Source organism: Meles meles, chromosome 11, assembly GCF_922984935.1.
Source record: "Meles meles chromosome 11, mMelMel3.1 paternal haplotype, whole genome shotgun sequence".
Taxonomy (NCBI): domain Eukaryota; kingdom Metazoa; phylum Chordata; class Mammalia; order Carnivora; family Mustelidae; genus Meles; species Meles meles.
The window spans coordinates 37,168,199-37,181,733 of NC_060076.1; the positions used below are offsets into that span (position 1 = coordinate 37,168,199).

Here is a 13,535-nt window from a genome sequence, read left to right on the forward strand (position 1 = left end):
CATCTAAAATTGTTCTAAAATTAATTAAGTTTATTTTTTTAAGTCAAGTAATTTAGCCAAATTCATACAGGTAGTAAATACCCAATACCTAAAGTTCAAAGGCCAACACAAATGATTACAAACCCTATGGTTTTTCCACTACCCAAAACCCTTCCAATTTTACTGTCTGTAGGATTATCTAGGTATTTGTATGATAACCTAAACAAGTTCCTTTAGGATAGAGAAAAAAACCCTTTTTTTTCTTTGCATACAATTGGTGCTTAGTAAATTATCTTAAGTTAACTACTCACAGAAAGTCCCAGAAACCTAAAGAATCTGCCACTTTCAGAAAACTTTACCAGGTTTGACCGACAGTACCGCCAGCTCTATAGAGAGGCGCGATAGGCCCTGGGCTCTGGGCCCTTCAGTTGGGCAAGGGTCCTGTGCTGCCATCTACAGGTACCTGGTAAGCGTGGACTTCCCCCTGCTACATCTCGGGAACTAATAGGGTGAGTGTAAATTGGAGAGAAGACTCAAGCGCTAATTAAATTACAGAACATATGTAACTGTCACATAGGTCATTTGACACTTGTACAAAGCAAGAGCCCGGCTTCTCTACGGCGATTGCAGACTCTTCTAACTTCGTATTAACACTTAGGCTCTTAAAATTCACAGAATTCCTTTCTGACCCACCTTCCACAGGTACAGATCTGGCTGTTATTGCCCATCTCCTAGAACTCAGATTCTCCCGCACAGCGTAGGCTGTAGACACTTGCTCAACCTCACAGACTTGAGACACCACCAACCAGATTCTCCCATCTTTACAGACTCCTGAAACTCCTTGCACTACCTTGCAAACCCCACAGACCTCTCCCATTAAAGCAAATGCGTGCGCTAACCCAGACATCCCCAGAAAAACGCTCAAGTTCCGCAGGCAGCTCACACTAACGCGAAAGCCTGGGAGAGCCCCAGTCAGACTCGGTACCCTCAGGCTAGCGCCAGCTCCCTCTCCCCCACCCCCAGTCCTATCCGGTCAGCCGAGGCCCGCACCCTGAGGGCCAAGGCCCCGCCCCTCTAGACCTGTCATCACAGAAGCCGCACGTGGCCGGGGTGGGACCTCGGGCAACCTGCAGCCACCACTTTGTCTCCTTCGCCATCCATTGGGGCCGCCGCCGCCAATCAGAGCCCGCGGATCCGGGCTGGAGCTCTAGCGCCGGGGTGAGGCGGACCGGCGAAGGGGCGGGGGTAGGAGGGTCTCTGAGACTGACCGGGGCTCGCGGTCGAAGAGGGCCTGGCCTGGGTTTTGCCAGGCTGGAATCCGAGGGGCGGGTCCCGGCGAGGAGGCAAAGAAACCAGAAGAGGGCGGGGATCGGGGAAGGGGCTAGTGACAAGCGGATGTTCCTGGGGAGACGCAGTGGAGAAAAGGGGCGGAGCCACGGGGCGGAGCCTTGTTACAGGGGAGGAGCCAAAGGAATTAAAGAAACTAGGAAAGGGGACGAGCCTGGAGAAGGTGGGAGGTGGGACAAGGGAGGGGGTGGGCTTGGGCGTTGCGGGGGCGGGGCTCGCACCGAAGGGGTGAGGTTTGCAGGCGGAGGCTGCGGTTAGGGCCTCTTCTGCAACTGCCCCAACCCACTACCTCCTCAGGTGCAACGGGACTCACGGAACTACAGGTGTGGGGTGGGGTGCGCGTGGAAGGAGGGACAAGGATGGGGGTGCGCTTGGGCAAAGAGGAGGTGGGGGGCATGTTAGAGAAGGAGAGAATCTGAGGACTGCTGTGGGGGGAAGGAAGATAGAGTTGGGGGAGGACTTGGAGGACTTAATGTGTGGGTAAGCAGGTGCGTTCTCCAGGGGGCCCTTGTGGGGTAGAGACCGGAGTGTTTTGCCGAGGGTGGAGGTACAGTGTGAGGGGGCTAGGTCGCTGTCTGATGTGGAGGGTTGGAGACTGGCTGTACTTGAGGGGGAGGGGATCTAAAGTTGCTTTGGGGAAAGCAGGTGCTGTATGATGGAGAAGAGCTGGTGGTCCAGAGTGTGGGAGAAATGGAGGGACAGAGGGGCTGTGCACAGAAAGAAGGGATGGGGTTGTGGGCACTGTGTGAGGGGAAGAGATTGTAGGCCCCAGCTGAGGGGGGAAGAACCACCAGTCCTTTGAGAAAGTCCTGGGGCTTTGTAGAGACTCAGGAAGAGGCTTGTGTACTGTGTTCTAGGAATGGTATGATGGAATTGGTGGGGTAAAGAAGCCAGTCCCTAGTGCTCCTGGCTCCTTGGCTCCTAATAACACCTTCAGACTACCACTCTTAGAGAGGATCAGACCCCACCACTCTTAGGGAGGATCAGGCCCCACTTGCTACTAGGTCTTCTGTGACTGTCTCCTCAGTTGGCTTTGGATCTGTCTGGGTGAGACTGGAGTTTCTTCCCCCAGCTGGTGTTCCTTTTAACCCCCACTCTAGTTCCTGTTCCTTCCAGAAGCCTGCCTTGGTCCCTGTCTTCCCCCTCCCCCACTTTGCCCTGCCCTATGCTCTGGGTGTGCTCATTTCCCACTTCCTTCCTCGCCCTGGGGCCTGGCCTGGGACTTGCCCGTCCAGGAGCTGTGCCCTGCCCGGAACTTTGTGCTCAATGGCCACAGACCCTAGTTACCAGCAGCAAGGCCCAGACCCCACCCCACTCCTACCAATATCTCTTCCAACAGCCTCCACAAGTGACTGGCTGCCACTTTTTCACCACTTGCCACAAACTTACTTTCCCCACTCTTTTCCTTCTCCTGGGTGGGGAACCCCAGGACCTAAAAAATGGGCTTCTGTAGGAAGGCTGAAAATTACTGAGTCTTGGATATATTTTTGAGAGATGGGCTACTATGGCAGACCGAATTCCAGAAAGTATATGAAGTTCCAGCCTTAGCTAGAAACGGAAAAGAGAATGACTCCCACACTCCTGGCTTGGAAGCTGATGGTCAGAATGGAGACTAGGACTTAGACCTCCAGGGAGCCCCTCAGGTTTCCTGAGGAGCCTTGATATAGTGCCAAAGTTCTATTTGCCCCTGGGCTCTCTGGGAGAGGGTGAAAAAGGCCAGCCTTCCCCACAGTGGCTGAATGTGTGACAGTGTTACTGAACGGAGCCCCTAGCCAACCTCCTTCTAGCCGTGACTGGCCAGGGAGGGAGGGGGTGCTGAGGCCAGACAAAGCCGTTGGGTAGGGTGGGGTAAGGGAGGGCAGGCTGAAGCCTTTTGAGGAGGAGCTGATTGCTATGGCAACACAGCTTCCCAGACCGTCTCTCAGAGAGGCGGGCCTAGGGCAAACACTCCAGCTTCCTCAGGACTGAGGCATTTGTTTGAGTGGGTGGGGCATGCAGAGAAAGGGCATCAGTTTGCTGTGCTGAGGCTGGAATATATAGCCTCTCTGCTTCAATACAAGCGGGAGGGCATTCAGGCATTTGGGTCCATCCTCTGAAAATGAATTTGAGTGAACAATCGCTATTAGAAACATAGCAATATAAGGCCAGAGTTGCAGAGGCCCTCAGTGGCCATCATTTATACAAACTCCTCATCTTACAGAGTTCAAAATTTACAGCCAAAGAGATTGACTTTCTCTGGGTCTCACACTGAAAGAGCAGGAATTAGGATCCAGGCCTTCTGATTGTGTTCACGCAGCCCAGGGCTCATCATTTCTTTCAGCCAATGTTTATTGAGTGGCTATTATGTGCCAGGCACTGATGTTGATTCTGGGAATACTGGCATGAACGAAACAACATTGCTGCTCTCATAGAGCTTCCATTCTAATAGGGGGAGAAAGAAATACGTGTGCGTGTGTGAGGCAGAGAGAGGCCATGTGGTGATAACTGCTATGAAAAAATAAAGCAGGGTAAGAGTTTGGGGCAGCTAGGTAGGGCCTCTTGGTTGTATCATGCTGTTTTCCTAGGGTACAGAGAAGCCTAGAACATCTTTGATCCTTCCCACTGAACTGTTGCCCCCCTGACCTTTGCAAGTAACTAAGGCCTTGGCCTATGTTAGTGGCAGTAAAACAGAACTTACTGCCTGTTCTGTGGCGTCACCAAGGGACTATTAATTTCCTATAGCATTCTGTGTCTGTTTGTCTTCCCAGTAAGCTTTTACTAAGGCAGGCAGGTTCTTTCTTTAGTACTCTGCCATTTTGTTCAGGATTTTGAAAATTTCCTGAATCCTGTTCCTTACTATTAGAGAACCAATGAAGAAGTCAGTCCACCAGAACTGGGTTATTTTTCAGGGTTTTTCTCCTGGTCTGAGATGAGGAGACAGGGGCCAGGAGAGAATGGTTACTTAGTTTTTCTTCCTAAGTCTAAAGCTGAAGGAGGAAGTAGGGGGAGGGGAGCCTTTCTTTACTGCACACTGATAACCTCTGGGCCCTTGCGGCCTACAGCGCAGGCAAGGTAGAAACAAGGATGTTGGGCCTTCTGTGGGCTCTGAACTATGGAAGAATGGACTCCCCCTCTTCTGGAGGCACAACCAGAGAGTCTACCCTCGCTGATGCCAGTTCTCCAGGCATCAGTTCGAGTCTTCCCTTTTTGTTTTGTGTTTTTATTATTTTAAGATTTTATTTGTAAGTAATCCCTACACCCAGCATGGGGTTTGAACTCCCCACTCCAAGATCAAGAGTTGCATACTCCTCTGACTGATATGATGCCCTAAGTCTTCCCTCTTTTGATTCTGGTGTTTGCTTGCTTCTGTGAAAGACTGAAACAAGCTTCTTAAGTTTGGAAACTGACTTATCAACAAGTACAGAGGGGACGATTGTCAGGCTACACATATTCTTAGCTTGCCCCTAAAGCAGCCCCTCTAAAAAAGTATCTTTTAATGCCCCATTCATGCAGAGGTTCCCATCCTGGTCATTTAAAGAGTAGAAGGACAAGAATTAAGAATGCTGATTCTGCTGCCACTTAATTTGGCTGATTCTGGCCTGAGCCTGGAGCCCAGTGACTCAGGGGGAGGATAGGGAGTTTCAAGGGAGCTATGAGTCATGGAAGTGAGCTCCATCGGAAGAGTTTGGCACATCTCACCCCACTAATGGCAGAAGCCTTACTATCTCACTTCCCCTGGGTGCTCTGTCTCCTATAAAGAGAGTACTGGTAGAAAGGACAAACCAGTCTGGTCTCAGAATGGTAGTTCAGAGACACAAAAAAGGATGTGTAGGTCCCTGAATTAAAATGTATCCCTATCTCAGGAGTCCTTGGGGTCCCTCTAATGAAGGCAAAAGAACATCAATATAGAGTAAGAAAAGGAAGAATACCATTTCTCAATGGAAGGACACAAGGCCCCACTGCTGGACTAATTCATCTGTTCTGGCATGAAGGAAGCTTTCTAGACTTCAGCAGTCCTCTGGTCTCTGAAGCTCTGGTTTGCAAGGAAAGGAGAGATGAATGGGAGTGGGCATATTTGGGGTTTGGTGTGGGAAGAGCAGGCCGACTTTGGAGATTGTCGAACTTGTCTATGAAAGCCCTGGGGCGTCCTATTAAATACCGTCGGAAGAGGTAGGGTGGAGGTGAGAAGTGGGAGGCCCAAGCCTTTGAAAGGGTTAAATGGAAGGGGAGGGAGCTCCTTTGGATTCCGGCAGCTGAGGGGTTAAGGAGATGGGCGGGGTGGTCCCGGGTAGGCCTGCCCCCTTGTGGACCAATGGGCGTGCGTCTCTTGAAGGGGGCGTGCCTCATACTTGAGGTCGTGGAGAGGCTGGACTCCTATGGGCCAATCAGCATGATCGTTGCCCATGGAGGGCGTGGTCTTAGGGGGGCGTGGCGGCCGCGTTCTCCGCGGCGGGGGTGTTGGGGCATTGGGCGGGGCGGGCGGCCCCATCAGCTGGTAGGAAATGGCCTGTGAGTCAGAGGGGCAGCGGAGTCGGCAGCGCGGAGCCGGGGCGGCCACCGGGAGGGACAGTCGCGGGGAGGGGTGCGGCAGTGGCTGGGGGGCTGCGGGCTCCAGAGCCCGCTAGTGTTGCACACGAAGCTGAACAGAGAACAGCCTAGCAGAGCAGAGCTCTGCCTGAGCCACCCTTTGTCTGGGTTGGGGGCCCGTGGCGGGGAGGACCCGGGATTCGAGGGGAGGGACCGGGACGGGACGGAAGGGCCCGGAGCAGCGGCCGCCGCGGCGGAGCCAATTTAAGAGCAGGGTGAGTGCGTGCTAGGGGGGAAGAGCAAATCTCCGAAGCTCCACTAGGGAATGGGGCCTGTCCCAGGGTCTGGGGAGGAGAGGGGTGAAAATGGACCTGGGAGACTAAGCAGGGGGTGGGGGAATAATCCAGAACAAGGAGTCCAGGAAAAGGGGTGAGTTGGCCGGGCTTAGTTTGGAGGAGGTGCTGACATCTGCTCCCTCTCCGCTGAAGGTAGAGGGTTTTAGGCCAGCGGTCAAGGGGCTGGTGAGAGAGCAGAGCTTGACTTTTGTAATCACAGTGGTGGTCCATGGGAGTAGCCCCCCTAGCGTGTGTGGACACGTATGGGGAAAAAATGCAGAGCAGCTGGCTGTTCTCTCTCAACTGGATGAAGGTAGAAAGCACATGGAGAGGAATTCTCTTTCCTGTCACCCTTTGATCAGTGTAGAAATGGGTATCTTTAATACTGAAGGGAAAGGGAGAGTGAGCCTGGAGCTTATATCTATACCAACACCCACCTACCCACCTCCCAGGCCTAGCAGGTGTCTTAGGTACAGAACCCGCGGTATTCTGGGACTTGTTGTTTTTGCTGGCCTTGCTCCCTGGGCATGTTGGGAACTGTAGTCCTTGCCAGCCACAGCCTGGCACAGCTGTTTGACACCAGCTGCTGCCCACCCCCTATACAGAGTGAGGTTTGGCCTACTCTGCCCCCCTCCTCCACAGTCCTGCCCCATGAGTCAGCTTGAAGCCATGATCAGAGCCAGACAGGCTGGGTAGCAGGGAAGTGAGTCTTAGAGCTTCTCATTGACAAAGCAGGAACTGAGAGGGCTCTGGGAAAATAAGCAGATGCCAGGCATGCAGGGGTCAAGTGGGGCATCATGTCATCACCTGGCTTCCCCAGGGCAAGGACTCAAGAGGCCAACTTGGATGACCAGGGGGTGGAGTGTTATAGAAGAGGCCCTTTCTGAATCTGTATGGTTTGGGTAGAGAAAAGGAGGGGTAGAGATGAATACAGGTTGCTCCACTGACAATACTGTCATTGGAGTTCTGCCCTTTCCAGATACCTCAACCACCACAGAAAACCAGAATTTTCTTAGGGGTCTCACTTCTAATGAATTGTGGTGAAATAGGGTAGTGTTAGATGCAATGATAGGAACTTGGCATAGAAATCTTTTCAGTCTCTGGGGTACAGCTCTCTTTCCCTTTCTCCCTGCCCTCCACTTCCCCCTCTCTTGTTGCTGACTCTCTCTATACAAGTAATATCTCTGCTTCTCTCATTCCGGGAGTTTTTCCCTGCACTGCCAGGACTGATGCACTGCTGAGATCTCTGGGGCTTCCATTCTACTTTTTTGAGCCCTGCTATGTGCTTAATCCCTATACTTGAAGTTTGGTGGAGGAACAGAACACAAACCTATCCTGAAGAACCCCATAGTCTGTCTAGGAGAATTCTTTCTTTCTTCCTTTCTTCCCCTTCCCTTCTTTCCTTCCGTCCTTCCTTCCTTTCAGATTTATTTATATATTTTAGAGATTGAGAGAGTATAAGTGTGAGGGGCAGAGAAGAGGGAGAGAGAATTTCCAGCAGACTTTACACTGAGTGTGGAGCCAGCACGGGGCTCCATCTCATGCCACTGAGATCACTTGAGCCAAAACCGAAGGTCAGATGCTTAACTGACTGGGCCACCTAGGCACTCCTGTCTAAGAGATTTCTTACAAGAGCAAGCAAAACTGTCACTGGATTACAGTAGATAATGACACTGCCTTAGGTAGAGTCCAGAGGAGAGAGAGAGAGATTCATGGCTTAGGGTGGCCAGAGTAGACTTTCTGGGGGGAATGGCATTTGGGCTAGCCAAGGAGTAAGGACAGGACTTAGGTAGGCATACAGGGGATATTCTTTGAAGGGGAAGACATATTGTGGATAGCAGTCAGTACAGGCTACTGCACAAAGGAGAAGCTTGATCCTGGAGGCAATATTTCCTTACATAAAGGAAGATGGCCTTCAATTTGACATTCCCTTCACCTAGTATGGGATCCTGGGGATGAACCAGTCAGTAGAGACCATCTTGTGCCCTGGCAGAAAAACAGTGGTTTGCATTTTTGTTTGTGGAACATGTTGTGGCAAAGCGAAGAGGTAGTCTTAGTTGTTTCCGGCTGTCTGACTGCCCCTGCCTTATCTCTAGTTTGCAGGGCCTAGGGGGAGGGTAGGTCCTGGAAAGTGCCTTCTGGCAGTGCCTCCTCCACTCCCCCCCCACTTGTTTTTGATTAGATTTGTTGCCTCCTATTGAAGGGATAGACCACTGGAGGCAATTGGGAGTTTACATTCGAAGGGCCACCTTTGAGCTGATCTGAGGTTTGTACCTCTGAGGAGTGCTCATGGGGTGTGAGTTTCTGCGAGATCTCTGCCCTTAGGGCTTTGGGGTAGCACTGTCCCTTTGGAGATAGACTTATGGGAAGGAGTTATACAACTCAGTGGCTCGGAGGGCTGAATGAAAGAATTCATTCTTTTATTGTTGGCCCTGACCAACTCTCAGGTAGCATGATCTCTTGGATCCTGGGATATTACATCCCCCCTCATGTTCAGGGCAGAAATTTCTTTGCTGGTAGCCCTGATAAGTGGTCATCCTGCCACAACTTACTTCTCACATCCTTACTCCACTGAATGGAGACCTGCCTCTCTCTGACTCCTAGCCCAGCTCTGCCCTCTGGGCTCTGGATCCCAAGACTGCTTCTTCTGTTTCTGAAAAACTTTTCATATGGGAGAAGGATATCCTGGAGGGTAGTCTGGGAGCTCACAGTTGGAGAGGAGCCTTACCATTGGCTCCAGGCATTCTGGCTTATGTCTGCTCTTCTTTCATCAGGGTCTGGCTGAGCCCAGGAGCTGCACGGAATGGTGGCAGTCACCTTGCCAGTGCAGCGGGAATGGACCAGACTGCAAGCTAGGAGAGCAAGGCATCAGTCAGGAAGAGGGAACACACATCTAGGCTTAAGGCCTCTTCATCGGGGTGAGTGCCAGGGAAAGGGAGGGGAAACAGGTCCAGTAAGAAACCTGAGCTAAATATATTACCCTCTTAGAAGTTCTTGCACTGGTCTATTATTAATGGGATCAATATTCCATTAATCTTTCTGGGGATTTGGACACCCAGGAACCCCACAAGGTCACCTCTTCAGCCTGGGGGAGGATCTGAAACTCAGGTGGAAGGGAGAAGACTCATTGATTCCTCTGACGGTCTTTTCTTCTCTTCTCTTGCACAGATGTCCCCAGGCCCCCCAGCCCAGGCCCAGCATAAAGGCTGTGGGGGGGGGCCCCCCTGACCCAAGGGGGGCTTCATGCGCCACGTGCAGGCGGAGCCGTCTCCATCCTCAGAACCAGAGGCTGGCCCTTCGCAGCCTGCAGTCAGGCAGGGGGCCCTCCAGGGTGGCCTGCTCATGGGCTACAGCCCAGCAGGGGGGGCGACATCCCCCGGGGTCTACCAGGTATCCATCTTTTCCCCTCCAGCTGGTGCCTCCGAGCCTCATAGGGCCCTGAAACGGCCGGCCCCACCCACTGAGGTTCCCAGGGAGCTGAAGAGAGGTCCTGGGCTGGGGGCCAGAGAGGGACTACCCCCTGAAGAACCATCTACTGTGAGGCTACTAGGCCCAGAGGGACTGGGGCTGGGACTGGGTGTGACCAGCCAGCATTTCTGCCATCATGGCCTCTGTGTTGTGGAACAGGGAAGTAGCTCCACCTCACCTTGGACTTCAGGGGCCCAAAGTCCCCCCTGTTCCCCATCAAATGCTTCCTGCAACAGTTTGCACACCAGAGACTGGGCTTCCCCAGATCCAGGGGGACAGGGGTCCCTGGGGGAGTCTCCAGGGCCAGCCCCTCTGGGCCAGCTGCACACATTTGACACTGATTTGCACAGTCTTGCACAAATAGGGGGTAAGAGCCCAGTGGCTGGGGTGGGCAACGGGGGCAGCCCTTGGCCTAGGGAGTCCCCTGGCACTGCCAATGGGCATAGTCCCGAGCACACACCCCCTGGCCCTGGACCTCCAGGCCCCTGCCCCACCAAGCGAAGGCTGCTTCCTGCTGGAGAAGCCCTGGATGTCAACTCTGAGGATGAGGGGCCAGCCCCTCGGAGGCGCCGGGGAACCCTGGGCCACCCTCCTGCTGCCAACAGTTCTGATGCCAAAGCCACACCCTTCTGGAGCCATCTGCTGCCTGGGCCCAAGGAGCCTGTGCTGGTAAGCCAGGAGAGAAGATGGTCTACTCTTAAGTAGATACATGTGTGGGAAAAGGTGAAGACCTGGGGGGATGTTCCTATGAGAGCTTGTAATGAGTTCCTGCTCACAAACATACTTAGCCTCCACCCAATCTCTTTTTGTAATCTTTCCTCTCCATAGGACCCAACAGACTGCAGTCCCATGGGGCAGAGGCTGAAAGGTGCCCGTCGCCTGAAGCTGTGAGTGATCAGCTTTTCCCTCTGCTCTGTCCCTGCAAAGGGGGCAAAAGTCTGTAATCCTTTTCCAACCCCAGGGTAGGGGAACCCAGGGCAGGAGCCCTAGGTAGTGGCAAAGGGTGAACCCAAGGACATGAGTAAGCATAACAGAATGCTTTAAGCCAACACACTGTGTGTCCCCTCCCCTACCAGGAGCTCCCTTCGAAGCCTCCGGAAGGGGCCAGGCCTGCTGAGCCCCCCCAGTGCCTCCCTTGTTCCTACCCCTGCCGTCAGCCGTACCCTGCTGGGCAACTTTGAGGTAGTTCCCCTTGGATTCTGTGATTGGGGGCCTTGGGGGAAGTGAGATGGTGGAATGTGGCTTGAATGGGTAAGGAAAACAGCTAGTGTCTGTCTCCTAATATGTTTTCCCCATCTCCACCCCAGGAATCATTGCTGCGAGGACGCTTTGCACCATCTGGCCACATTGAGGGCTTCACGGCAGAGATTGGAGCTAGTGGATCCTATTGCCCCCAGCATGTCACGCTGCCTGTCACTGTCACCTTCTTTGATGTTTCTGAGCAAAATGCCCCGGCCCCCTTCCTGGTATGACCTGACCTCAACTCTAAGTTAGCTTGTGAGGAGGATGAGGGGTTGGTGGCGGAAGGGATTCTTTAGGTGTTCAGGGCCCGGTGGGGAGAACTCTTGTGTGGGGCGAGGGCGAGGGCCAGGCCCAGAGCGAAAGATTATGGAGATGGATGAAACCCCACCTTAGCTGATGGCTCCATGGCCTTTCTAGGGTGTCGTGGACCTGAACCCCCTGGGGAGGAAGGGTTACAGTGTGCCCAAGGTGGGCACCATCCAAGTGGTAAGTTTTCCCTGAGGGGGAGGGGGAGTAGGGAGAGGAAAAACAGCCCCTAGACCCTATGAACTTTGTTCTGTCCTGCCCCCAGACCTTATTTAACCCCAACCAGACTGTGGTGAAGATGTTCCTTGTGACTTTTGACTTCTCGGACATGCCTGCTGCCCATATGACCTTCCTTCGCCATCGCCTCTTTTTGGTGCCTGTGGGTGAGGAGGGAAATGCTAGCCCCACCTGCCGCCTCCTCTGCTACTTGCTGCACCTCAGGTTAGGACAGTGCCCAGGGGTGGTTGGGAAGGCCCAGGGAAAGAATTTTCCCCACCCCCGGGTTTTCTCTTCTCCCAATAGGATCTCTCCTGGCCTCTAAACTGTCTGTATCCTTTATCCTTTCTTTGATCACCCTGTCCTCCCCCAGGTTCCGGAGCTCCCGCTCAGGCCGCTTAAGCCTGCATGGAGACATCCGCCTGCTTTTTTCACGCCGGAGCCTGGAACTGGACACAGGGCTCCCCTACGAACTGCAGGCAGTGACTGAGTCCCCTCACAACCCACGTTATTCACCTTTGCCCTGATTGTCAGTGCCCTGAACCCATGGGGGCCAAGTACCAGCCCATCCTGCTCCATCCCGAACAGAGCAAATATGTGGAAAGGTGGCGAAAGATCCTTCAGGCTTGAATTAAAGGCCTCACCATGCTCATGCCCAAATGATTATTTGGGTATTTAAAGCTTCTGATCCTTACCACACTCTGCTCTACTTTGGGTACTCCACGTGCCTCCCCACCCCCTTGGATTTCCCAGGCCAGCTTAGGTAGTGGGGAGACACCAGAGCTATCCCGAGGTTATCCCAAGTTCCCAGGCAAGTTATGCCAGCGTTGCCTCCCTGTCCTGGGCAGGGACCACTTATTATTTTATTTATTTTTAATTTATAATTTATTCAAATTGGATTGCCTTGGTAACCTCCCAAATCTGGTAATTGGCATTGCCCCTCCTCCATTCCCACTCTCAGATATTGCTCCAAGCTCAGGAGTTGAAGAAGCTGATGTGGGGGTTAGGGAAGAACTCTTTTTCCTCAGCTGACGGCAGAGAGGTTATCCCAGACGGACTGAGTCACTAGCCAAAGACTCAGCTTCCCGTGCCCTATCTTATACCTTTCACTTCCCCTACCCTCTGACCCCCTCTGAAAGCCAGCTCTGTGTGTGTGTGTGTGTGTGTGTGTGTGTGTGTATGTGTGTGTATGCGCGCGCACATATGTGCGCACATGCAAGCTTGTATTTGTGTGGTGTGTGTGAGAGAGAGCTTGCATGCATGCACACACACACAGGTTAACCACCCCTCATCTAAGTCTCCAGATTCCAGTTGTCCCTCTCTTCCTGCCTGTGTCTCCTTGCTTTGGGGTCCTGACTGAGGAAGGTGTTCAGGGGGCAGAGTCAGGGCCAAGGACCGGGGTGCCTCCTCTCATCTGGCCAGACTCTGACCCACCTACCTCAGCTGGAGTGAGGGACACCCCTCACACCCAGTCATGTGATTCCCAACTACCCCAATACCTACACCAGATTCTGACCCAGCCTTAGCCCTAACTCCTGGGGCTGGGCTGAGGGGAACAAGCAATTGCTTGAAACTTGAACAAAAAGGAAAAAGGAAAAAATTGTACCTGGTACTTTTTTTCAAGAAAAAAACAAAAACAGAAAGAATAAATTCTTGTTTGGAAACTTGAGCTAAACCTTACTTTTTCTCTTGGGGAGTGTATAGTAATGGGGATGGTGGGCCTAACTGGAGCTCAGACTGCCCATTTTTCCAAAGAGGACACCTGAGGCCTAAGGCCATGAAGTCTTAGGCAAGGCCCTAAAGATTCTCAGGATCTGGTCCTGCTCTTTTCAGATAAATGGGGTTGGGTGGTGGGGAAGGTTCAGTCCACAAAAGCTAAACTCTCTGAATGTAGACCTGAATTCCTATAGTGGTTCTTTTGTTACTGATTTTAGCCCCTCTTGAACTTAAGTGCCCCGAAATGTAAAATGAGAGTGATTTAATGGAGGACTCTTAAAAGACGTGCTAGAGCATCAGGGATGTGTCCAGTGACATGATCCAGAGAAGGCCGAATGTAGCGCTATGCAAAGGCGCTAGGCCTGATAAACTGACTGGGAAGAGGTCGAAAGAGGTAGAAAAAGCTGTGGTGCTTTGCGA

General features: G+C 52.7%; 1 protein-coding gene across 2 annotated transcripts; it reads left to right on the forward strand.

Moving 5' to 3' along the window:
- The first annotated feature begins 1,522 nt into the window (after nt 1-1,522).
- FAM214B (family with sequence similarity 214 member B) lies at nt 1,523-13,059 on the forward strand. Of its 2 annotated transcripts, none has more exons than XM_046023838.1 (9): nt 1,523-1,649; nt 8,942-9,085; nt 9,336-10,304; nt 10,464-10,522; nt 10,712-10,817; nt 10,943-11,101; nt 11,295-11,363; nt 11,449-11,624; nt 11,773-13,059. In XM_046023838.1, the coding sequence occupies exons 3-9, from the start codon at nt 9,411-9,413 to the stop codon at nt 11,924-11,926; spliced, it is 1,617 nt and encodes a 538-aa protein (XP_045879794.1). In that variant the 5' UTR covers nt 1,523-1,649; nt 8,942-9,085; nt 9,336-9,410; the 3' UTR covers nt 11,927-13,059. The 2 variants fall into 2 exon arrangements, with proteins under 2 accessions (XP_045879794.1, XP_045879793.1); XM_046023837.1 differs by lacking the exon at nt 1,523-1,649 and adding an exon at nt 5,860-6,107.
- The last annotated feature ends 476 nt before the right edge of the window (nt 13,060-13,535 follow it).